The sequence below is a fragment of the Cetorhinus maximus genome, chromosome 25 (genome assembly GCF_964194155.1).
Source record: "Cetorhinus maximus chromosome 25, sCetMax3.hap1.1, whole genome shotgun sequence".
NCBI lineage: Eukaryota > Metazoa > Chordata > Chondrichthyes > Lamniformes > Cetorhinidae > Cetorhinus > Cetorhinus maximus.
Window position 1 is genome coordinate 31,771,016 of NC_135903.1, and position 26,968 is coordinate 31,797,983.

General features: G+C 44.1%; 1 protein-coding gene across 1 annotated transcript in view; it reads left to right on the forward strand.

Moving 5' to 3' along the window:
- The window catches only part of aarsd1 (alanyl-tRNA synthetase domain containing 1), a 73,345-nt gene that overhangs the window by 22,226 nt on the left and 24,151 nt on the right, over nucleotides 1-26,968 (forward strand). Inside the window, exons 4-6 of the mRNA XM_078529735.1 lie at nucleotides 1,450-1,548; nucleotides 3,317-3,403; nucleotides 5,979-6,032. Of these exons, the coding sequence (XP_078385861.1) occupies nucleotides 1,450-1,548; nucleotides 3,317-3,403; nucleotides 5,979-6,032 (240 nt within the window). The remainder of the gene's footprint in view (nucleotides 1-1,449; nucleotides 1,549-3,316; nucleotides 3,404-5,978; nucleotides 6,033-26,968) is intronic.

Consider the following 26,968-nt stretch of genomic DNA (forward strand, 5'->3'; position numbering starts at 1 on the left):
TTAAAGTTTAACTAGAAGTGATGGACATGTCCCAACTCATGTGACAGTGTCACATGAGGGGATGTGTCAGGGAAATTTTATTTTCCTATTTTTAACATTTTTGAATTTAGCGCCGATCTCCCTGAGGCAGCACTTAGCCTCAGGGAGATGAATGTGCTCTTCCGTGCACATGCGTGAAAGAGCGCACTCTCAGCTTAGGGAATCCCCCCCCTGCCCGCACAGGGACCGCATAGCGCTTTCTGGTGGATGTCACGCTGTGCGGGCCTTAATTGGCCCGCCCATGTAAAATGGCGGCCCGCCCCCCGATTGGGGGTGCCGATCGGAGGCATGCCTGCACGCGCCCTCTCTTGAACTTCCCCCCCCCCCAACAGGGGGAAAATTCTGCCCCATAAGTCAAAGGTACAATGAGCACAAGAGGGACAGGTCATGGGTGATTTTATGTTCATCTTTGTTTACTTTATGTATATAGGTCTGATGTTGAATACCAGAGACATTTCTGTTTAAGATTTTTGAGCTGTCAGAATGACATAAATTGTGTTTTTGTTGTCATTGCCTGGGTAAGCTATGTTCACTGAACAATCCAAGTGTTACCTTGGAAAGTTCCGTGAGAGCTCGTTTGTCACTCAGTTGAAAACAGTGCTTTGCATTGGTCTTAGAGACCAGCTAAATTACGAGGTAAAAATTGATATAAGTCTACCAATTCTTTGGTGGTGAGACAACCTGCGCCCAATCTGTGCTGGTGTGGGTCCCACTGCTAATCTCATGGGGTCTTTTTAAGCATCGCAGGCAGATGCCTAAAACAGACATTGGCTTCCTTAATATGCAATGGCCTAATGCCTGCTGAAGAACCCCATTGAGAAATTAGTAGGCGGTGAGTGAGGTAGGCATCAGATTTTTCAGTGGTCCCTGGGACCACCAACTGCAGGTAAGTTTATAACATAAAATTTTTGAAGAAAATTAAAGTCTGTGTTGCCAAGAGGGCGAGTCACGATCAGACACCCTCCCATTTTTGGTAACCCGCTGTAATCTCTCCTCTGCGAACATACCTGTGTGCCCCTGTCGGAGAGGCAGACAGAACTGACGTATATGTCTTTGCTTGGTCGAGCTGTTTGAAATGATGCAACCAGCGCTGCTAGCTCACTCCAAGTATGTTGATGAGGTCGGAGGGCTAATTTCCATCAGTCCACAGGCCTCTCACTCTAATGCTGAATCTGGCCCTAAAATCAGGTCAAGACTCATCATACATGTCCAGACAGCAGCAGAGTGAAATGCAGAGCTGGAAATGGCTTTCTACATCAGTTGTTTTGACCATAAAGTAGTGTATAATGTGATTATTAAGTGCTGCATAAATTGCACTAAAGCAAATTTTGTGATCACGTGTTGTTGGAATACAGACTTCCTTTTCTTAATGAGCGTTTGGTCACTTTTTGCTTTTCTTTCAATTGACAGGATTCAAGACACAAACGTTCAGATAGGTCTATAACTCTCTTCTTGAGGAAAGTTGATGGTAAGAAAGCTTGGCCAAGATTGACCAAAGAGAAAACCAAGGTATGGTTCTAGGCTAGTATTTAAATAGATAAATTGGCTATGATGGGGATCACTTTAGTGACATAAGTATTACAACTGTGGAAGATTCTATTTGTGGATATCGCAGCGTATATGGAGAATGCATTTTCATTTCCCTATTTCCCACCCTCCCACTCATGGGTTAAAATGGAGATGAATACAGATGAATGAAGTCAGCTGTTGTGCACCACCAAATGAATGCAGGGAGTAACACTGGCAGAGGCCGTGAACATTTCCTGGCTTTAGATTTACAGCAATGTGTTTCTTTTCTCACTTTATTATGGGAAAGGGGAAAAGGCAACTGTTGCTTTGCAATAATAGAGGCAAGTTATTGTCTTTTATGCACTTTGATTGATCAGGCACATTAATGTGATTAGTATTTTTCAGCTCAGCGTTAATGTGATACATCTGCTTCTTGCACTATCTAGCCTTAGGGAGGGAAGAGGTTCAGTTTTGCAACTCTGTGCAGGGATGGACAGGGCATCCGCTGCTGCCTGGGAGCACCAGTGGGAGACATGAACTGTTGGGTTTCATCTGCATAATATTGGCAGCTTGCAGGATTCATTTTGCTCCTGGCCAGACAAAACTCATTTTGAAAACTTACTTGTGCTGCTTCTGGACTGGCCTCGAGTGGTTCCTTTAATGACCACTGGCTAGGCCGTTCCACATTCAATACCAGTGAAGAAGCATACATAGTGTACAATCTCCCCAGTGGCACTTGAAAATTGAGTTGGGGCACTGTGTATTTCCCCCGTTTAAATAAAGCTCCCTCCTGTTTCCACAGGAGCCCTGATTGCCCAGAAAATAGATCTTAGTCAACTAGTGTAGCAGTTCTCAAACTGGGGTCTGTGGGTGTCCGCAGAGACCTTCCAGGGCGTCTGCGTGCACAGCTGGCCCACAGATGGACAATGCAGGCAACGACCTAGGGTCCTGTGGCCAAGAGTAAACGCATGAGATGAAGCTGGAGGCCTGCTCTGCTTCCCCATGTAACTCCTGATTGGCCCCTGCTCCTCTACTACACCCTCATGTTCCTGGTCCGCCAAGGTTTGGGTTCTTGCTCGCCCTGTGCTCCTATGCTCCCCATGATCCTGCTTTCACTGTGTTCTGCTCTTCACATGCTTCTGTTCTCACTGTTGCATGCTTCCCCATTGCTTCTGCTCTCCCCCTGTTCCCCTAGTACTTTCTCCATGTTCTGCTCTCCCTGGGCTCCTCCTCTCTCAATGCTTCTGACAAGGATACTCAGACTCTGCAGTGAGAAGTGTGCACACACATCTTACTGATAACTGTATGTAAAATACCCGTTTTCTTAAAAGCATTAACAGCACTTCCATATTATGAGTATTTTATAGGATATTATTTAGATGGGACCCCATGATTACTAATCCATTTGGAAAGGGGTCCTTCAAACAATAAAGTTTCAGCGACATTGAACTAGTGAGTGGAAGGTTTTTTTGGTTTTCAATTTTTGTCTGCCTACAGCCCTATTTTTCAACATGAACAGAGATAATAGGCAAATTAAAATGGTCCCCATGATCTTTAAATAGGGTTAACTGACTAACAAGTACTAGTTCTATTGAATTTCAGGTACAAAATGTGGACGTAATTTGTTTTTGTGATCTATCCCTAACTGCATGTATACCCATGTCCCAAAGGCAAGATGACATCGCCATGCACTGAGGAACCTGTTCCTCTATTGTTTATAGAATTGCCTGGAAGCTCACATAAACTCCTGTGTGTTTTTTTTCCGCAGCATGCCTGGTTAGCTGTGGACTTTGATAATTGGAGGGACTGGTACAATGATGACGAGCAGATGATTGACTTGGAACGCTATGCAAATGTATGTTCGACACCGAATGACCGAATGTATGACCGGTTGTTATTAATGAAACCTGCAAATGACAAATAAAACATGAATGTGCTGTACTGCACCTTATTTTAAACAGGGAGATGGCTTTACCTGTATAATTCTAATATTCTAAACATGCAAAGCCTGTTTTACATCTTGGCACTGTAACTGTTTGACTTTCTGTTACTATTTTCCTCATTGTTGTTGGTCTTCAGTAATGTGCTTTTAAATATTTTCTACCACTTGGACTCCTATTGCTTAAATATTTATCCAGTTAACATGGCATAATGCATAGCAAGCAAATGCTTCTCACCATAACTAGTATGCTGTGCAATAATAATTATAAATGCATATGTCAGAAAATTATGGCCTGTGACAAAAGCTCTAAACTCTGTGAACCTTCTTTTCTTTTCGCCCCACCAGTTCTGTTCACTGTTCTGTTCATTAAAAACATTGGTACGCCAAAATTTTATGCATGTCATCACTATCAAACCAACTTTTCTTCAGTCTTTCTGGTTAAAGTTTAAGTCTACGTTTTTCTGCTTTCTAAATGTTTATTTTCAACTTCTGTTTGACTGTATTCTTCAGCGTGATTAAGGAAAACCTGCAACATTGCTTCCCACATTAATTAAAATTATTTTGCTCAATTGCATTTCAACTAAACAAAAACTTCTCGGAGGTGTGGCTGCCATAACTGTTCTGTTTACCCTCAAAATGACCATTTAGAAGATCATAAACATAGATATTTCACCAGCCCGCCCAATCCAAACATGGTCCCTGCTGTCCCTGCAGCTGCATGCTCATGGGTACATTCTCCACTCATACTTCATTGGTCCATATGCCTACTTGAGTTTTCATGCTGTGATCCAAGCAACCTCACTACAACTTGACATCTTGGAGGTCGAGTCTCCATTGCAACCTGTGTCATTTCTGGGTCTGTCACCAACTCTGTTGCGTTGTATCACGTGTAGAAAGTGAACCAGATGGACCTTGTTTTTTTTTTAGTAATTCCTAAGTTCCTATGTTCCTGTGCATACTGTTGAATTGGGCTTAATTCATAATGCATAAGCAACCAGAAGCTATCACATACTCCCCAGGTCCTGTATTTCAATCTCTCCTTCTTTCAACAGCTGCACATTGTTGCTCCCACCTGGCCTCCTACTAAGCCACTCTCCCGATATACTCAGCCAACTCATTCTGCTTTTGTTTTTCATATGGGCCCTGCTTCTGTTGCTTGCCTTTTTAATATTAACTGCCTTTTATACCACTCATGCCAAGTCCTGTCCAACAGCCATTTTCCCGCTATCGCTATTTCCATGTGACTCCTTCAACTGAAATTCTCTCCTGTTTTTTCCTTCTGCCACTAATCAGGCTAATTCAATTTTTTGCCTCTTTTCTGATTTACATTTAAAAAAAAATACTCATTTCTGTTCTGTTCATTTTTAAATTTGAGTCATTTTAAGTTGCCTTTATCATCAGTGGAAATCAGGTAGCAGTCACCAATTGTTAAAAATTTTGGGTCTACCTTAGGTTGCATCTCGTGTTCAGTACTGGTCTCACCCATAAGCAAGCCCTGCACCCCTTACAGGCAGCTCATCTGGAGTATCCAAAAAGACTTTGAAGTGTAACACTGAAATTCCGTTATCATATAAATTAGATATTCTAATTTTCACACATTCCTCCAAGCGACATTTCTCTAATTCTCCATGAGCTGGACTGATTGACGCTGTATTGAAGTACAACTAGATTCCAATCGTTAATTTACTTTATTTTCCAGTCTGTAAGTGGTCGCCTTATATGCTGTGAGATCTTATGTTTACAGCAAGATTTGATCTTTAATTTATTTTCAACCCTTCAGGTAATAGTTAAAATAATAAAAAATATGCCAGGCTGTCTCTATTGGTGGACTAAGTAACACTTCCTTTTGGTTAACCTTCACTGAAGCAGCCCATTGTTTGCTTTGGGCCAGTTTAGCTCTTGAGGCTGGCTCGCGTCTTCTTGCCACAGCTCAGCAACTCTTCCGAACCAACCCAGAACACGTGTTTCTCTCTTCCTTGGTTCTCTCCTTCAACAGGAAATCAAGGGCCTGACCTTTGATCCGCTGCTAACTCTCTGGGATCTGAATAACTCACCTGTCCAATAATGCAGTAACTGACCTCTGGGACTTAGCAAGAATACCTCATCCTGTGACAAAATAAATATAGTTCCTCCCAACATTTAGTGTGAATGTCTGCTGGCGGTATCTGCAATGTGCTAAAATTTCACTCGTAGTCCCAGATGGTTATGCTTAAGTTTTGATGGTTACCTTATTTTATTTGATAAATTAACATTTTAAGATTCTAGTTGCTTTGAACTGCACTCAAACTTGAGTTAAGTGAGTTTTAAGGTATATGTCTACAGTACAAGTGTTTAATCCCTTTGAAATGTGATTTATAAAATATATTCTTAAATCTTCATAGTGTGCACTTTTTTAAGTTAGAAAATTTACTGGAATTTTAAATCAATGAGAAAATAAAACTCTGGCAATGGGATCTTTTTTTTCTCAGCTTAACTTTTTCTTTTTCAGATGCTGAAAGATCTGAAGAATACTGGGCCGCCTCCTACAATGGATGATCTAGATGTAAATATTCAACCATGTGGAAAGTGGTTTTAGTTTACAAAGACTCCAATTGCTTTCAACTTATTGTAATTGCCTTAACTGACCAAAATAACACATTCTATCAAGAAGTAGGAAATGTCTGCATGTACATTCCTAACAGTGAAGACCACGGGACAGATTTCCTGTTCTTAGGGTTGGTTGATCACTTGGGCACAGCAAACACAGAAAAATCAGGTGGGGAGAATATCGTCTTGTAGGGGAGATGGCCAATAATTCCAGGTGCAGGAATTGGAAAATTTATTCTCACGCTGTGACATCTAATAAAAGAAAGAAAGACTTGCATTTATTTAGCACTTTTCATGACCACTGGATGTCTCAAAGCACTTTGCAGCCAATGAAGTACCTTGAAGTGTAGTCTCTATTGTAATGTAGGAAAGGTGGCAACCAATTTGCTCACAGCAAGCTCCCCCAAACAGCAACGTGATAATGACCAGATAATCTATTTAGTGATACTGACTGAGGGATAAGTATTGGCCAGGTCACACTCCTCTTCTTCAAATGGGATCTTTTATGTCCACCTTGGTTTAACCTCTCAACCAAAAGACAGCACCTCCAACAGTATAGCATTCCCTAAGTACAGCTGAGCTTTGATATATGTGCTCAGTCTTGGAGTGAGAACTGAACCCAACTCCTTCAGCCTCAGAGACAAGGGTGCTACCAACTGAGCCATGGCTCAGTATGTACGGTTCCATTAGTACTCAGTTATGAGAAATGCTAACCTTTTATTAGGGAGAGTAAACCAGTTACCTTTTGATAGATGGCTCAGGCAACAAAAGCCTGAGAATTACCTGCCCTGTAATATCTGGAAGTGGTGTGAATCCACCAAGTGGTGACTTGAAATGTCACCAAGAACATTTGTCTCTGTGCCGCATGGCAAAGGATTAGTAATTTTGAATATCTTTTTCCAGTGTTATCTTTGGTCCTTAGTTACGTTAAATGTGAATAGCATTCTCCTGGGAGAGGAGAGGACACATTAGTGTGGTGGTTACGGAACAGAAGTTCAAATGCCACCGTGACTAGTTAAGCAGTTGAATTGAATAAATCTGATAATTTGTAGGTTGAATGGAAAAATGCTTTAATAACCCAACTGGTTTATTAATGTGCCTGGTTGGACCTACCTGTAGTTGACTCATTTAGTGTCTCTGAAGTGTCCTAGCTAGCCATTTACAATTATTACATAAAAAATGGCCATCAGCTTCTCAGGCCAGCAATGGATAGGTACTAAATGCGGCCTTGCAAGCAGTGACCAAAATCTTGAGAATAATGTTTTTTAAATTTTAAACTGAGATAAAATGTAACTATCAGCTATTGGGAGGGTATTTGTATTTGATGCTGAAAGTTTTTTTAAAAATTTGTTTATGGAATGTGGGTGTCGCTGGCTAGACCAGCATTTATTACCCATCCATAATTGCCCTCGAGAAGCTAGTGGTCAGCTGCATCTTTGGACTGCTGCGGCCTGTGTGGTGAAGGTAGCCCCACTGTGCTGTTAGTCGCAGAGTTCCAGGATTTTGACCCAGCAACAATGAAGGAATGCCGATATTTCCAAGTCAAGATGGTGTGCGGGAAGGAACTTGCAGGTGGTGGTGTTCCCCATCCTACTATGTGGTAGAGGTCACGGGTTTTGGAAATGCTGTGGAAGAAAGTAGAGTATTGTTTCTCTTAATGAATATTTTCTGGCATATTTGTTACTTGTACTCTAATTACTTTGCTGTCCCTCTGACAACTGCTTTAAATTTGCCATATTTGGACACTTTACAACAATAGTATTCCGATTATCCCTGTGGCATGTCTTCCTGTATGAGTGCCAACAAATTTAATAAACATTTGTCATTTTCTGCCTGCCAGGTAAAATTTCTAGATAAACATTGTTAAATATTCATTCCAGCTCCATATGGGATTAGTTGTTTTCACAGCCAAACCTGATTCAAGTATCTGGAAAGGAATTTCAACACTATTTTAAATTCATTCTTGGGATGTGAGCATCTCTGGCTAGGCCAGCATTTATTTCCCATCCCTAACTGAGAAGGTGGTGGTGAGCTGCCTTCTTGAACAGCTGCAGTTCCTGTGGTGTAGGTACTCGCACAGTTTTTTTTTTCTGCAGTGGTTTGATACAACCGAGAGGCATGCTAGGTATTTTCCAAGGGCAATTAAAAGTCAGACACGTTGCTGTGGGTCTGGAATCACATATAGGCCAGACCGGGTAAGGATGGCAGATTTCCTCCCCTGAAATTCATTAACGAACCAGATCAGGTCTTACGACAATCTGGCAATTTCATGATTATTCTTACGAGACTATCTTTTTTTAAATTCTAGATTTATTAATAAATTGAATTTAAATCACCCCAAGTCCAGGCACTGGATTACTAGTCCAGTAACATTGCGATGTTCCCCTAAAAAATGTTGGCCTGCCATAAAACCAAAGCATCCTATGATTCAGTTTGAATTTCTCCTTTGCACGTTCAGTACTCCCCTGTTAAAATAAATTTCTTGTAAGAACGGTATAAATTAATACACAATGGCAATATCTGTTTTCATCCATGGAGTATGAAAGCATTCACATCTCAGCTGTGACTTTGATAGTGATACCTTTGGGAAAGTCAGCTAGTTGTTGCCTGTAGGTTATTATAACATTTAGGCAATGTTCATGAGGGGACCTTCTATTTCAAAATATTTAAAATTTACGCAGTTATCCGAATATCAAGGGCGGCAATTTTTACTGCCAGGCAGGATAGCAGCCTGGGGAACAGCTGGCCCGTTCAGGAGTGGTAGTAGGAGGCTGAGCCAATTTTAAAGGTTGGACCATGTTAAGATGCCACTGGCCGATTCCCTGCTCATCCTGGATCCTCGAAAGAAAGCTTTAAACTTACCATAAGGGCTTCTCCGGTGGTCTGATCAGGTTTGTGCTATCGGGGCATCTACTGACTACCTGGTTACAACTTCAGGGCCTTTTTGAGGAAATAGGACATCTATTTGGATAAGAGTATGGGGCTCTTGCCTGTCTCAAGCCAGCATCTCATATGCTGAAGAATCAAGCATTTTATAATCATGACTCAAGAGGCACAGGTGACTGATTCACCCATTCCATTTGAACCATCTTCTCTGCCCTGCTCCCAAGAAGTTTCCACGAGGCAGGGGATGGGGAGTTAAAAATCTCCCAGTCTTTCATTTTCACGTTCAACATTTTCTGCTTTTACGTATTAATTTTACATAAATTCTCTGTTTCTAGGATGAGCCTCTGGAAAGCGTTTAAGGTAAGCTGAAAAAAAACTGTAAAATGTAGCACCATTGCTTGTATGAATGCCAGTGCTATTGCTGCAGCACCCCCACTGGGGCAGACTGTAATTACAGCCTGACAAGTTTACATGGGGAGATTTCATTCTAAATGCAGGCATAGGTATTTTTAAAGGAAAAAAGTTGACAAGAAGCACATACTGGCATAAGCTTTTTAATCTACAGAAATAGAAAAGGTCAATCTAGAGAGAAAGTCTTGCAGTTGCTTCTGCCTTTTTGGATTTCGCTTGGTACTTAGTTGCGCAAGGTGTTTCAGATTTCCTTATAAAACATGGTTATCACTTTGTTTAAACTTTTTAAAGTTGAAGCTTGAGCTGAAATGGATGAAAAGAAAATGCAATGTGGTAATACAGCAAGGATAGAACACTCAGCTGAAATGTATATACATGAATCTCTGATGGATTATACTCACTTTAAAGTATATCTCATTGCAAATGCGGTTATTACCACTCTTGACTCATCTATACTGGTTGGATAAATCTCTTCCCACTAAACTTGACAGGAAAAAGAAAAGGAACTAGGGATTTGAATTGGAGAGCAAGCCCATATGTGAATGGGACGTGACCATTACCATCTCCAGTGGAGGCGTTTCAATAAGCTCTCTGATGCAAGACTGACATTGTCCTGAAGTATCTGCATACCCATTCCATTCAGAAAATTGGATACACTCAATGTGTAGAGCTGAAATTTAATAATTTTTTTTCTTCGAAAAATAAACTTTGGAAGCCACTATTTTGGGGGAGGGGAGAAGAACACGCAGGTTAGCAAAACATCCAGAACTTGTAACCAGTGAATAGTGATTGGACTCAAAATACAAACATACAAAACGTAAGCTGGGAAAAGACTGTCAGGTTTATTGAAGCTCTTCTTAAGCATTACTAATGATAAGTCCTGACGAGGGTAGAAACACTCTGTGACATTCCTTTTCAGGATAGTTATCTGTGAGTCACCACCAAATGAACTTAACTAACCCACACAAACTCTCCTCCAATATGCCCAATTGCATTGAAGTGGAGATAAAGATGAATACAAGAAATACCAAAATATTGGCTTAAACCTCCGTATGTTTCCCTACTTAAACTGCAGAGATTTTAGTCTTTTTTTTCCAATTCAAGAGACTAACTATAATTTATGAACGTATATATGTATCTGTCAATAGTTTTCAAAGTATTGACACAGAGCAGAAAATCAGTCATATTACTCATTTACTAAGCATTTAACTGGTCTGATTTAAAGACAGTGGTAATTCTGAACACTCTTTTCATTTATTTTTTTAACAACTCCAGAGTTATAGTCAGAGATGGACTGCAAAAGCATGAAATTGGAAGAATCTATAAAGGATTCCAGGACCCTGGCAAAGCAGTGTGAATACCATCAATTTTTGTATTGAACTTTGGAACCTATTATGAAAGTGATTTCTCTCAATAGCAGCTACTGAAAATTGGCAGATTGTCTGTTTTTTTAAGTCAAATTATTGTATGCCTTTAAATTGTAAGAGAAAACAGTAAAATGCAGACTGATCAGTTCATGTCTTGAGACTGCTTCCGTATCTGGGACCTGGATTGTATGACACTAGTCTAATAAAGGAACTTATGAGAAAGCCAACTTAGTGAAAGGTGTATTTTTTGAAAGGATATTCCAATACAAAAATAAATGACCAGGAAACATTCAGGCTGATAAATCTTGGGTACTGATATTTTTAATATTCACAATTGGCAAGGTTCAGTTTGAGACTTAAAGCTGATTATAGCCAAAGCAAATTGAGCATAGTGGGTTTAATATATTCCAGAAATTCAGTGTTTTTACTACGTGAACAATTCTGTTTCTCAATTAAAGCATCCCATTATAACCATATTATTTGTACTAGATGCTTCTCTGACCCCTGTATTTATACATTAACCATTGTCAGCAGGTCATTAGATAATTTCCATCGGAGCCTTGCCTTCCTTACTGTTCCTTAGTTCTATCTATACTGTTTCCACTGCCTGTTTATCCTTACTCTTTTCCCTTCTTTCCACTACTTTGATGTTGCCTTTGATCAAATATTGCTATTCCTTCCCCTTTCCTATATTTCCTGGTCCTTTCTGAAGATTCCATAGCCTGGGATACTAAGTTCCCAATCGCTCCCAGTTTGTGGCCAGGACTCTGTAATGGCTACTACTTCATATCCTTCCTATGCTTCAAACCAATTTGACTTTTTTAATAATACATGCATTTGTGTATATAACCCCTACTTGGGTAACTGACCCCACCTTATCCATATATCATTACATATTTCTCACATCTTTGACCTATTGTGCATTTGGTTGCTAATGTTCTGTATATTGTTATGTAGGCAGCCACAACAACTACTTACATTTATATAGCATCTTTAATGTAATAAAACATCTCACAAGAGTTATAAAGCAAAATTTGGCACCTAAGATAGGCAGGTGGCCAAAAGCTTTCTCAAAGGGATAGGTTTTAGAAAAGTCTTTTACATAGTTGTTTAGTAGTACAGAACTTGAGTATTGCTGAAAAAAGAGACATGCTATCTAAGCCTTTCATTTTGCACTCATCAGGATAGCTCATAAGAAATTACCAAACTGTAAGAACAACAATTTATACTGCATGAGAAGAGAGTGCTTATTGGTTAAAAAATAAAAATAAAGTCCACTTGTCAACCAATCAACACTCTCTTCTCATGCAGTATAAATTGTTATTCTGTTTAACAGTTTGGTGATTTCTTGCAAGCTATCCTGATGAGTGCAAGATGAAAAACTTTGATATCATGGGGAGAACTTTCTCCCCGTCGTGGGGGTTGGGCGGGAGCGGGTGTGGGTGAGCGCGCAGCCGATCACCGCCCGTGATTGGCTGCGTGCTGCCATTTTACGTGGGCAGGCCAATTAAGGCTCGCACATCATGACGCGCACCCGGAAGCGCTGAGCGCTCCCTGTATGGGCGGGGGCAGTAGGCTCACTCGGGGCCTGCACAGAGCTGCCTCAGGGAGATTGATTTTTTAAAATTTTTAAAAAGGGAAAAAAAAATTCAAAGACATGTCGCCTCATGTGACAGTGTCACATGAGCTGGGACATGTCTATGAATTTTATTAAAAATTTTTATCAATGTTTTAAAACCTTCATGAAACCTCATCCTGCCCGTGGATGAGGTTTCATGATAAATGCAAAGGCCGCCTGGGCTCTTCGCCTGCCCGCCGACCTTAACGTTGGATGGGCAGCTCAGTTAATTATTTCAATTGGAATTTAAATGACCTTAATAGGCCTTTGACAGTTTGGGGGGGCGCGCAGCCGACTCTGGTGCGCGCCTGCCGAACTGAAGATCTGAATAACGCGCAGTGACATTGGGATGCACGCCCAACGTCACCACGCATCATTTTATGCGTTGGCGAGCGGGCCCCACCCCTGCCCGCCAACCCAAAGATCTTGGCCCATGTCACTTTTTTTCAGCAATACTAAAAGTGTTTAAGGAGGAAAGAGAGGCTGAGAGACAAAGAGGTTTAGAGAGGGAATTCCTTGGGGCCTAGGCACCTGATGGCATTGCCACCAGTGGTGAAGCAAATAAAATTGGGGGTACTCAGGAGGCCAGATTTACATGAATACAAATATTGCGGAGGTTTGTAGGGCTGGAGGAGCTTACGGAGAAAGGGAGAGCCAAAACGATGGAAGGACTTGAAAATAAGGATGACAATTTTAAAACCGAGTCATTGCTTGACCAGGGGCCAATTCTTTTTTTATCACGCCTACTTTATTCTTAATGGGTTTCTTATTATAACTTCCTATAATAATTTTGTTCTTGGAGTATTTTTATCTCATTTTGTACTCTGAACCTCATACAATCCAGAAATGAATACATTCTGGCCATAAATATGAAAGGGTTGTGCACCATTTATAGATGAATATCTTACTAGTTTATTTGTTTTAATGTTAGCTATTATTTCCCATAAGGAATTAGAGTGGCAGTCAGTAGTTTTGATGTTAGCTAAATAAATGATTTCTGTTAAAGATCTTTGACAGCTCTTTGATTGCCCAGGAGTTAAACCCTTTTGTGTGGTTTCCACACCGATGCCTTTGTTCGAGATCTTTGTCTAGCCTGATGTGGAAGAGCAGAAAGTGTACATTTTTCTTTGTGGAACGTGGGGACCATTTTACCTGGACAATAATTTCAAGCTATATAATTTGAAACACCTTTCATGGGAGCTTTCTGAATCACTAGAATCGTAGTTGCGTCGGAGTCATGTTTTTCTCCAGTGAAGGATAACAATAACTCAAAATAAAAGTGAAAACTTTAATCACGTGCAGCTTCCTTCAGGCTCGGATGATGTCAGGAGCCAGTGTTTATCCAGGAGGCTGGACTGGATTAAGCTGTCACCAGTACTGAGCCCGTCTTCATTTGTGAAAGAGGAGAAGTATGTGTTGCTGAGGCTTCGGCTGACGTACTTACATCTGACACAATGCAGAAAAAGAGAGGAGAATGAAGGCATTGGCTTGATACACAGAATTCCAGCAATAGTTTTCTAAGGTTAGCTATAATGCCAAATGACAGAGCTATCAATGCTCATGGGCATTTGTGCTCGGAATTCATTATAGCCTAAGAATCAGAAAATTCCACACAATATAAAAAATTCTGAAGTCTGGCGAATTTCTGTTTCAACTAAGTGTGGATTTACACCATGAGCTCAGGCCTCAAGCTTCATTTACACCATAACTGTACTGTTCATGTAAATCAAAGTCTCTTTCCACCAATGATACAGCTGTGGTGTAAATGCAGCCTGAATTTTTTTTGTTTCGGTGAAAACAACCACTTGAATCCATATTAAGATGGCTTAAGATTGTTGGAACCAGCTCCTTCAGACTGTGTTTATGTTCTTAGTAAATATGTTTAAAATCTGTCTCAAACTCAATCTTCCACTGGATGACTAACAACTTGGCAAGAGTTTGTGAACATTACATCAGTCAATGTGGCCCTGATTACTATCAGCCACATTTTCTGTTCCTCAACAAGCACTTTTTTTTTAAGGCTCCACTATCTTCCTGATAATTCTGTTTGCTGGCACCATTTCTCAACAGCAAATTCAATGCTGCTCCTGCACACTAGAGAGAGAGCAGAGGAAAAGCATTTGCAGACAACGCTAGACCATGCAAGTGAAAAGAAAATGTTATTTAACTATAGCAGGAAAGGTCTGTCTCTGGAAAACCCAGAACCAAGTTAGGGATGGTCTTTAATTCACAGGATGTGTAGAGTATGCAATCCAATGATATTGACTTTTTACTCAGTAATCAGTGGTATGCTTATTTGAAGGCAGTTGTGGAATGTACTTGTTCCACTTCATTCCTCCCTAGCTAAATTTTTTTAAAAAATTTATTCATTTCTGTGAGGCTAGAGTCGCTGGCAAGGCCAGCATTTGTTGCCTATCCCTAACTGCCCTTGAGAAGGTGATGGTGAGCTGCCACTTTGAACCACTGCAGCCCATGTGGTGTAGGTACGTCCACAGTGCTATTAGGAAAGGAGTTTCAGGATCTTGACCCAGCAACAGTGAAGGAAAGGCGACATAGTTCCAAGTAAAGATGTTGTGTAGCTTGGAGGGGAACTTGCAGGCGGTGGTGTTCCCACACTCCTGCTGTCCTTATCCTTCTATGTGGTAGAGATCGCAAATTTGGAAGGCGCTGTTGGAGGAGTCTTGGCAAGTTGCTGCAGTGCATCTTGTAGATAGTACGCACTGTTGTCACTGTGTTGGAGTCATCAATGGTGGAGGGACTGAATGTTTAAGGTGGTGTATGAGGTGCCAGTCAAGCGGGCTGCTTTGTGCTGGATGATGTCAAGCTTTTTGAGTGTTGTTGCAGCTGCACTCATTAAGACAAGCGCAGAGTATTCCATTGTACTCCTAACTTGTGCCTTGTAGATGGTGGACAAGCTTTGGAGAGCCAGGAGGTGAGTTACTCATGGTTATATATTGTTCAGTTAGGAGTGCAATGCTTTCAGCAAGTGTGGTGAGCATATAATTGTAAACTAGAAACTTTGACAACTGCATATGCATAAACCTAACAGAAAGTGGGGAAAAAAATGATTCAAACATTGCACTTGCAATCACTTTGCATTTATGGCAATAACTTTCAAAACACTAATTGCGCATGTACCCCCTGTGGGGAACTGCCATGGCTCAGATTTGAACCTCTGCTTCCAACCATGCTACTCGTCAGTGCTGTTGACACAGTTGTGAAAAGAATAAACACTAAGGACATGTCTGTGTCACCACCTTTCATAACTAGTAGATTTCAAAATTCTTCTGGCATGGAGCTAACAATTCCTATTAATGTATATCATTTAAGGTGGAATGTAATTGAGGTTGCAGCTGGAATGATTCTTGGAATATCTGTGCCCTGAGCCATTTCCCTGAGGAATAATGATTCCCTCCTGGACCAAGCTAACAAGTTAGTGCCAAGAAACCCAACAGTTCAGCTGACTCATTGTTAAAGCTGTAAAGGCACCGCCTGCAGGCCAGTAGGTTACTAACATTCTTGCTTGCCTCGTAGTTTCTGTTGGAAATATTTGCCTCAATATAAATCCCCCCCACTTCCACCCATTCAACATTGCTTGCAGAAATTGGTGACATTAACACTGGTGGGACACCATGTCTGTTAATGACACTCTCTGCTAGGTTACAGTAATGCTGTGCTTTCTATATCCTAAAAGGTGCTGTTTTTCAGTATCAGAATAACATGGGAAAGGTTATAAATGAAAGAAAAACCGTGAACAGGTCCCCAACCCATACCTGCCTGTTACCATTTTTACGGAGGTGGGTTCTGAGGAGTCGGAATGCCCAGCTGTTGAGGGGATGCCCAGCTGTTGAGGGTCAGGACACTTCATTAACACATTTACATTGGAATCCTACAGTGCAATTAGGACTAAAACAAAAATACCTGGAAAAACTCAGCAGGTCTGACAGCATCTGCGGAGAGGAACACAGTTAACGTTTCGAGTCCGTATGACTCTTCAACAAAACTAAGGAAAAATAGAAAAGAGGTGAAATATAAGCTGGTTTAAGGCGGTGGGGGTGGGGTGGGGGGTGGTGGGACAGGTAGAGCTGGATAGAGGGCCAGTGATAGGTGGAGATAGCCAAAAGATGTCATAGACAAAAGGACAAAGAGGTGTTGAAGGTGGTGATATTATCTAAGGAATGTGCTAATGGTGACATTAAGGGTAGAAAGCAGGACGAGCAAGGTACAGATAGCCCTAGTGGGGGTGGGGTGGGGGGAAGGGATCGAAATAGGCTAAAAGGTAGAGATAAAACAATGAATGGAAATACATTTAAAAATAATGGAAATAGGTGGGAAAAGAAAAATATATATAAATTATTGGAATCAGCATCCGCAGTTTTTTGCTTTTATCTTAGTGCAATTAGGAGTTTGATTTAAATTTTATAGTTACTGTGTGGAGGTAGGCGGCATTGAAAGGGATTGATTGCTGACTCCACAAACTAAGTGGGCAGAATTTTCCGCTTGGCAGGCGGGCGGGCGGGCGGCCGAATGCTGCCGCAAAAACGGGCCGCGCCGCTATTTTCCGCGGGCGGGCTTGCAGGTTAGCGACTCTGGTGGAGAATGGGAATATAGTTGCAGGGGCGGGCGGCCTCAGACTGCTGGTTCCAATGGGGAACCTGCCGTCTGTATAAAGAGTGGCCAGGCAGCCTGCTTGAGGCGGTGCACCATGGCCACTCGGGGAGAGAGAGAGAGAGGCAGCTACAGGACAGGAGCAGGAGCAGGAGGAGGGGGGCAGGATGCAGGAGAGGCCAGCAGGGGGGGGGGCCACTGTGCCCCTCGCCTTCTCCGATGCCTGCCTTACTGTCCTCCTCCAAGAGGTGTCCAGCCGTCGGGATATATTGTATCCGGATGGTGGGAGGAGGAGGGCCCCCCCATGTCACCAGGCAGGCGTGGGAGGAGGTGGGTGACGCTGTAAGCGCCCATGACGATGTGCGGCGCACAGGAACCCGGTCCCACAAACGATTCAATGATTTGCTGTGCTCTGGAAGGGTGAGTACCATGTTGGCCTTGGCCATTTGACCCAGAAGGTAGCCTTAGCCTTTGAATACCCCCCCACCCCCTCCCGCCACCCCCCCCACCCCACCGACCCCCCCGACCCCCCCGCCCCCCTCCACCCCCCTGCCCCCCCCACCGCCCCACGTCTTAGTGTCGTTACTGCATTGGGCATTTGACGCACGCTGGATGGGAAAACAGACAGTGACCATGATTACATCAGCCTTAGTGGCTGAGGAGAAGATGGGTTCTCCCTGCAGCATATGTTGGTGCTTGTTGCATTTGAGTAGCCTGGGGGCAACCTGCAGGGGAGGCAGCTAGACACATACTCAGAACTCCAACACATGTCTTATTGATGGTGATGAGATGGTGGAAGGGGAGCCTCAAGAGCCATCTGCTGGCCTCGGCGCCGCACCTAGTTGTGCCTCCTTGCCATGGGGGCTAAGACCCGTGTGTTATTGAAAGTGACGGACGCTGAATGTGTCCAAGGTGGCCGTTGGGAGAGGGGGTTGAGAGCAGCTGTACTATCTTCTGGGGACTGATCACCAGTAGTGTGGACAGGAGCCGCTAGAGGCCTCAGATGGGCCACTGTGGTTGGGGTGTGGCGTGCGTGTGCAGAGTACATGAGCGATCAGCCCCAATAAATCCTCTTCTCTGTTCTGCAGGCAAAAAGTAAACACAATCAGCAGGAGCGCCAGAGGACTGGAGGTGGTCACGCCCTGCTCCAGCGCCTCACCACCTATGAGGAGTAGGCCATGGAGCTGGGGTTTGAACCTCCACCAGCCTTTCAGCCAGTGCATCCCACATTACTCTGTCCAAAAGTTCCTCAGCACCTCAGCTGTGAACCTCACGGCACTCAACTTAAATAAATGCCACCACGTTACTCATCCCTGCGCCAAGGGGAAATGTTGCCTTCTGCCCACCTGGTCTATGCCCCTCATAACGATATGAAGGTCAATAATGTGACCTCTCAATCTCCTGTGCTCCACGGCAAATGTCGCAAGTGTTTGGGATGTTTTTTCAGCACCGCAACTATCCAGGCCAGCATGCATCCAGGTCAGGTACCTCTGCACTCTCCCCACTCCAATGCCACGTAACGTTCCATGTGGTATTCCTTAGGCCATCTGACCAGCCTGTCTGTATGTGCGTCTAATGTTTGGGCCTCCTCTTAACTCTTTTCCACCCCACCAATGTTCGTTCCCTTAGGGTATTGAAGGGTGAGCGACTTAAGACACTGGGGGGGAAAGGGATGAATGGTGTTATTGACTGAACGCTAACTGATGCACTGTCCTTGTTGTTAATTTCAGTATCACTAACGCATGGCCGCAGCCAACAAGTCCAGAGCCCCCTCTCCACACCTGAGGGCCAAGGCATGCAACTTGCGGCACATCATTTCAGCCAGCCAGGCACCAGCACAGACACAAACACCTCAGTGGGAAATTTACCGTCGGCTAGTGTCCCGGGTCACAGTGGAGAGGGCACTTCACAATCGCTGGAGGAGGTGGCACGGACAGAGAGTGCTCTTGGTGCTAGCAGCCAGAGGACTGCAGGGGACGAGGCACATGCTGAGTCGGGCACTGATGATGTGCCTCTGGAGTTGTCACCAATGCAGCAGCTGCAGGACAAGAGGCAGGAATCGCGTTTGCACCTGGCAGGGTTGCATGAGGGTGTGCTTCAGTTGGTCTCTGCGATGGAGGAGTCCAGGCAGAGTGCACATGAAGGCATGAACCTCAGGGCAGAGCTTCAGGCTTCCTCCACCGAGAGATTGGTGACTCTCATGGAGAGGGTGTTCGATTGGATGGAGAATCTTCTGATTGGGTTACGCTCTGACCTGCAAGCCCTCACAGCGCTAATGGCCACGGGTGGTCATTCCCAATATGGGAGATGTTCTGGGCACCAAGTGTTGCCGCTCGGTACCCATCCATCTGCGGTGAGCAGGGAGGTCCAATGTGGCCTCACATCGGCGCAGCAGGTGCCTGTCGTTGCTGCGAGCTCCTCTCAGGGCGCTCCGGGTGAGGGCAGCAGCTCCTCCGCCCCTCTGCCAGTGACAGTTGCATCCGTTAAGGCTGCGACAACTGGGGAGGTGCCAGTTCTGGAACTGGCCACTCCCTCCCAGGTGGGGCCATCACAGGCTCCGCGGGCCAGAGGATGCCCGCCAAGGTCATCGAGGCCAACAGGACAGCAGAGTCAGCAGGCTGTCTCACAAGCCACTCCGAGCAATGGGGCGGCACCTAGACGTAGCACCCGCAAACGAAAGCATAAGGCACGTTAGGCACTCCATGGGTATGTCACTGGTGATTTTGTGTTGGCCTTAGAATAGGGAAAAATATACTTATGTTTGCAATGGAAACATTTCTGTTATATTTTGGACATAATAAAGTCCACTTTTCTGACCATGGCTGAGGGGGTTTCCTTTGTGCTGCATTTGTATGTTTCACAGACATATCATGAGTGTTTGAGTGGATATTGATGTTTCTGTACTAGGCCCTTATTTGCAGCTGATGAAGTGGAAGATTTGGCACCTAAGTGCCACGTGTGGAAGTGCCAGGCAATGCTGGTCCTGCTGATCCATGTGTGTGGAGCTAGCTGAAGGTTCGTTGGATTAAAGTGTCCCGGGTGTCCCTGCCTCCTTGGTGTAATAGCGGGTCAGCGTGCTGCCCCTCATCATCGCCCTGTGCTTCCTCATCCTCTGAGCCACTGCTGGATTCATCATGTGCAGCCTCATCCAGGGCGTCAAGGTCTTCATTGTCAGCTGCATCCCCCCTTTCCAGCGCAAGATTGTGCAGAGCGCAGCACGCTACCACTATCACAGAGACGTGATCTGGAGGGTACTGGAGTGCGTCCCCTGAGCGGTCCAGGCAACGGAAGCGCATCTTGAGAAGACCAATGGCTCTCTCCACCACAGCCCTTGTGGTGCCGTGGCTCCTATTGTAGCGCCGCTCAGCTTCTGTTCTTGGATGGCGGAGAGGCGTCATGAGCCACCTTTTGAGGGGATAGCCCTTGTCACCCACCAGCCAACCATCCAGTCGGGCTGGAGCACTGAAGAGCCCCGGCACCTGGGAGTGTCTGAGGATGTAGGCATTGTGGGAGCTGCCTGGGTACCTTGCACAGACTTGCAGAATCAGCATCCTGTGATCACACACTATCTGCACATTCATGGAGTGGAAGCCCTTCCTGTTGACAAAGGCACCAGGCTCACCTGCTGGCGCCTTGATGGCCACATGTGTACAGTCTATTGCACCCTGGACGCGGGGGAAGCCAGCAATGGCCGCAAAGCCTCTGGCTCACTGTGCCTGACTTGCCTGGTCACAGCGGAAGTGGATGAAGGTCAATGCCCGTCTGAACAGAGCGTCTGTAACCTGCTTGACACAAGTGTGGACAGCTGATTGGGAGACACCACAAAGATCACCCACCGAGCCCTGGAAGGAGCCAGAGGCATAGAAGTGGAGGGCAACTGTGAGCTTCAGAGCCGCTAGCATGGGGTGTCCACGCATACAGTTAGGGGAGATCTCAGGGCCAATCATCTGGCAAATATAGTGGACTGTCTCCCTTGAGAGTCGGAGCCTCCTTCGGCACTGCACCTCAGTCATATTGAGGTAGCTGCTTCGCCGCCTGTATACCCTGGCAGCAGGATAGTGGTGTCTTCTGCGGCCCCTTCCACCTTGGACAACCTCTTGGCCCTGCACCCCTTGTGCCTGCACCTGGCATCCCAAAGGTGGCTCCCCTGGAGGCTAATTGTCCAGTCCTGGCCTCCTCCTTATTGTATCCCTCCCTTCCTCCTCAGAGGAGCTGCCTCTAGTGGAGATATCAGAACCCATTCCCCCAGGCTAAATGGAGGCCTCCGGAAAGCTGCAGGCCCAGGAAAGATTACTGTCTGCAGACTGGTTTCAAAGAACACAAAAAGCTCTTGGAAATCGATGTGAACTGCTAACAATCACACAGGCAAATTTAAAACACTTTCTGCAATTAAAACCTCATGGAAAGCATGAACAACCCCTCTGAGTCCACATATTCCACCAGTGCATGAGTTTTATTAAAAAATCTCCTACCCGCCTGCCTGCTGGGCCCATGCGCCGACCCGAAGTTCGCAATGGGCCCCTCAAAATTCTGGACAATTGGCAAGTTAAGGGCCTTAACAAGGCTTTTAATTAATGGCGGGCGTGCGTCCCGCTGCTGTGCGCACCTGCCGACTGAAATATCGTGATGCCACACGCTGACATCAGGACGCTCGCGCGACATTTTAAGCGCTGGCTTACGGGCTCCGCCACCCACGTCAGCCAGAAAGTCCTGCCCAGTATCTTTTTAACATCACTCCTTGTGGGCCAGGAAGAGGAGTGTACCTCCAGCCCTTCTTCCCCAAGCCAATTATGGTCTTTCTCTCTCTCTCTATCCTGCCACAATGGCGAACCAGCCCCTTCTTCCAGAACAAGTTCTGATGGCTTCTCTCTCAATGCCACAGTCAGGGCCAACCCTATCTGCCCTTCCCCCACCCCCCCATCCCCAAATTGCCCGGAATTATTCCCCAAGGACCCCAATCACATCCTCCTGATGCTGATTTTCCTGCCAATTGGCTGGAGATCACAATGAAACATACAAGATTCCGAAGGGGCTTGATAGGGTGGATGCTGAGAGATTGTTTCCATTGGTCGGGGAATCTAAAACACGGGGACAGAGACTCAGGATAAGGGGCCAACCATTTAGGACTGAGATGAGGAGAAATTACTTCACTCAAATAGTTGGTAATCTTTGAAATTCTCAACCCCAGAGAGTTGCAGATATTCTATTGTTGTCTATACTTAAGAATGAGATAGACAGATTTCTGGTCTCTCAGGGAATCAAAGGATATGGGGAGCAGGCAGGAAAATGAAAATGAAGCCTGAGCTAAGCCATAATTGTGTTGAATGGTTGAGCAGACTCGATAGCAGTATGGTTTACTCCTGCTCCTATCTCGTGTTCTTGTGCCCAGCAGGAAACTGAAGTAAAAAAATAATAATAAGGTCCTACCATTAAATTTAATAGGGACTCTGCATCCTGGGCCTTGCAAGGTGTCTCAGCCATTTCTGGCTCCCCATAGCCACCCTGTAATTATCAACATCATTGTTTGCTTTCTAAATGGTGTTAAGGCCCTCAAGTGAGAAAAAGGACGCACATCCATTATGTATTGTGTGTGTCTAAATACAAAGCAAAACCTTTGATTACATAATTTTAAGCAGAAAAACTTGCTGTCACAAAGTTCCTTTGCTGGCCTCAGAACGGCCCAAAGTGCTTGACAGCAACCTATATACTCTTTGAAGTGCAGTCACTGTTGTAACATAGGAAGCTTAGCAACAAATTTGTACACAGCAAGGCCCCACAAACAGCAATATGAGAATTAGCAGATCAACTGTTTTAGTGGCATTGGTGAAGGGAAAAGTATTGGCCAGGACAGTAGGTGAACTTGCCTACTCCCTTCTAACTAGTGTCATCAGATCTTTCACATCCACCTGAGAGGGCAAGTGGCATGTTGGTTTACTGTCCCATCTGAAAGACATAACTTCTGAGGTGTCAACCTTGATTTTGTGCTCATCTCGAGAGGTACATGCACCCACAACCTTCTAACTCGGAGGTGAAGATGATACTACTGAGTCACAGCTGCCATTTACAAAATACGTTTTTGTGTTTGTGTTTTGTGTGGCTATTTTTAAAAATTCTGCACAATTCTCATTTCAGCCATAACAGTGCTTGAGGACTTAATTAGCCCGATCTTTAACAGATTCAAATGCTGATTTCCATTGCGCAGTTTACCCTTTTAGTAAAGATTGTAGATTCAGTGTTGAGTGACTAGGAATACCCAAGAAAACAAGTAGAATGCTAAATTATATTATCCTATCAGTACAATGCAAGTCAGAAAACCTGATAACTGCACAGTTGCCTGGTTAGTACACAGCTAAAGGAAAAATAGTAACCCTTAAAGGGCAGCCGTGACTATGTAATGGATGTTAGCATTTAAGATGATGCCATTTTTCTTTCAGGCCCATAGGCAAAAAGGCCCTTTTCAAAAATTGGCCACTGGAGGCCAAGCGTACGAAGAGGAGGTGGCGTAGTGGTAATGTTACTGGACTAGCAATCCAGAGGCCCAGGCTAATGCTGTAGGGACATGGGTTCAGATCCTACTACAATAGCTGGTGGAATTTAAATTCAGTTAATAAATATCTGCAATATAAAGCTAGTCTCAGTAATGGCGATCATGGAACTGTCATCAATTGTTGTAAAAACCCATGTGGTTCGCTAATGCCCTTCAGAGCAGGAAATCTCCTGCCCTTACCTGGTCTGGCCTGGACGTGTCTCCAGATCCACAGTAAGGTGGTTGACTCTTAACTACCCTCTGAAATGGCCTAGCAAGCCACTCAGCAATTAAAGATGGGCAACAAATGCTGGCCTTGCAATTGGTGCCCACATCCCATAAAATTCCAGTAAGTCTGGTTGTCCATATTGCAAGGAAAGGGCCTCCATTAGAACAAAATTACTTTCCTATTTGACCCCTCCATCAATGCTCATTGTTAACACCCAGGTGCTCCAGTTAATAGCATGGGCCAGACTCCCAATTTTTCACCTTAATGAGACTTGCATACAGCAGGTGCATCCTGCCAGAATCATAATACACTGAGAGTATATTATATTGAATAAGCCTTAGGACTCCAAAAACATAGGGCTCTTGCACCTGAACCCAATACATTAGTCTCAGGCCATCATGCTGAAACGTTGTGGTGTTCAGCTCTGGCTGCACGTTCTTTCATTCGGTTCGCACCACACAAGTGCCAGGCAATGACCATCTCCAACCTGAGAGAATCCAACCACCTTGCCTTGACTTTCAATAGCATTATCATGGCTGAGACTCCGATTCTCAACATCCTGGAGGTTACCGTGGTCCAGAAACTGAACTGGGCCAGCCTACTAAATACCGTGGCTACAAGGGCAGGTTGGAACCTGGGAATTCTGTGGAGAACAACTTACCTCCTGACTCCCCAAAGTCTGTCCACCATCTACAAGGCACAAGTCAAGAGTGTGATGGAATACTCTCCACTTGCCTGGATGAGTGCAGCTCCAACAACACTCAAGAAGCTGGACACCACACAAGACAAAGCAGCCTGCTTGATTGGCACCCTATTCATCACCTTCAACATTGCTTGGCACTCCCTCCATCACCGACACAGTGTGTACCATCTGCAAGATGCACTGCAGCAATTCGCCAAGGCTCCTTTGACAGCACCTTCCAAACCCATGACCTCTACTATCTAGAAGGACAAGGGCAGCAGATGCATGGGAACACCACCACCTGAGAGTTCCCCTCCAAGCCACACACCATCCTGTCTTGGAACTATATCATGTGCCTTCGCTATTGCTGGGTCAAAATCCTGGAACTCTCTGCCAAACAGCACTGTGGGTGCACCACACCACATGGACTACAGTGGTTCAAGAAAGCTTGCCACAACTTTCTCAAGGGCAATTAGGGATGGGTAACAAAAATGCTGGCCTAGCCAGCGACATGTATGTGCCATGAAGTAATGAAAATAAAATTCAGTTCTCGTCACCAAGACAGAACATCAAGCTCTGAAAGAGGTGCTGAAAGCGCTTTAAGATTTGATCCCCAATATCAAAGAATTATGAGATGAGGACAGAAAACTTGGATTCTTCAAATTTTAAAGCAGGTGAATGAGTGGAGACCCTATATAAGTAGAATACGAAAGGTTAATTCAAAGCATTATTTCACATACAGTCACAGGAGAAGGGAATATAAGAACAACATGTTAAAAAGCATATTCATAAATGATGTGAGAATGTTCTTCCCACAAAAAATGACTAAAACTGGGTAGAGTGGTGTAGGCAAATACATTCCAATGATGGCTGGATACCTGATTTGGGGCTAAGGTTTCGATAGAACGATGAGTGAAAAATGGCCTCCTTTATTTGTACTTATTTTTGGCAGGAAATTTGAGCTTTTCAACCTTGAGGTGAGACATCGAAGACAAGGTACATAAGATAGTGAGCTGTACAGAAAAAGTTAATGTGAAACATTAATTCATCGAAGACAAGGTACATAAGATAGTGAACTGTACAGAAAAAGTTAATGTGAAACATTAATTCAAATTAAATAATGGCACTAGAGCAAAGAGACATAGGCTCCAGACTGATCTGACTGATGTCCTGAAGTTCTTCACAAAAAAGAATGATCAACACATGGAATGAACTTGCTGGGCAGGGCAAGGGAAGCCCTAACTCTGGAATCACTTAAGAAAAGGTTGAATGATGTGATGGTGAGCTATGAGCTACACATTTGTTCCAGATTTAACGTGGGGATAGGGCCAATGGCATCCATATCCACTGGCATCTTGTCAAAGTTGCCCCAAGTGGAAATTACTGTGCTTTTCCCCCATTCTCATGCTGCCCAAGTGTTGGGATTTAAGGTAGTCCAGATTTAAAATTTGTTGTGTTTATTAACATTAAATTTCTGTTCTATATGCCCAGGAATAGTACTGTGTCCCGAAACTTAATGATGAGAAGCCCCCCAAATTCTCAAATGACCATGTGACCAAATTTTAATCTAAATATTGGTAAGCATTGGTGAAGCTACTCTATGGACATCAAGAAACATGTGGAAAAAATCTGTACCAAAAATGTTGTTCAGGAATAAATGATGAAATCAAACTTGAAGTTTGATTGTGCACTCTGTGGAGTTGGCAGCTTTGCAGTTCCTTCTCTTTATCCATGGGGTTGGTGCCATTGCTGGAAATCTCAAATGAAAACAGAAAATGTTGGAAGTAGACCACATGGCCATCAGCATTTGGAAAAAGATAGTTTAAAGTTTCAGGTGTTGACTCCACATCACTCTTTTCATAGGTCTGATGAATTTATGATCAAAGACTGAGACCAATCAAAAATTCATTTGAAAAGCCACATGTTCTCTAGGATCGCTTCCTGGCTAATTAGGACCAAGTTGATTTCCTCTGACTTCCAATCAGAGTGCCAAATCGAAGGATTGTGTGGTACTATGCAGCCTGGGAATTGTATTTCTTGCGAACCAAGGTAGAGCTAACCCCAAAAAAATGGAGGGTAGTATAGTTCATGAACAAAGGTCAATGGGAGTCAAGGGATTCCAATTTTCCTCGAAACACATTAAGGCAAAGTTGGATTAGGAGCCTTGCTCTGAAAACTCGACCCCGAGTCTCACATCTCCTTTGCACATTTTGGTCTCCAGATTTTTCAGTCACCCTCTGACCATCCCCTTCTTGGGCCCTGTGACCACTTTTCTCAGATTGCAATTCTGTAAAATTAGAGAAGAAAAACATGTAGCAAAGGAAGAAGAGACATAACCAAAATCACTTGTCTAACACGTCACAGACATAAAGGATTTAACGGGTAATATTTATCAAATAAACTTTTTTTCCCCCCAGTGCAGCATTAACACAATTGTTAAAACGCCACCTAAAGTTTCAAAAGGAAACCCTGCGACCAGCAGCTAAAACGCGCGTTGATGTTTGTCCCACGGGTTGCTCCGTAGTCACATCTGCGCATGCTCCCTACTCACATCTGCGCATGCTC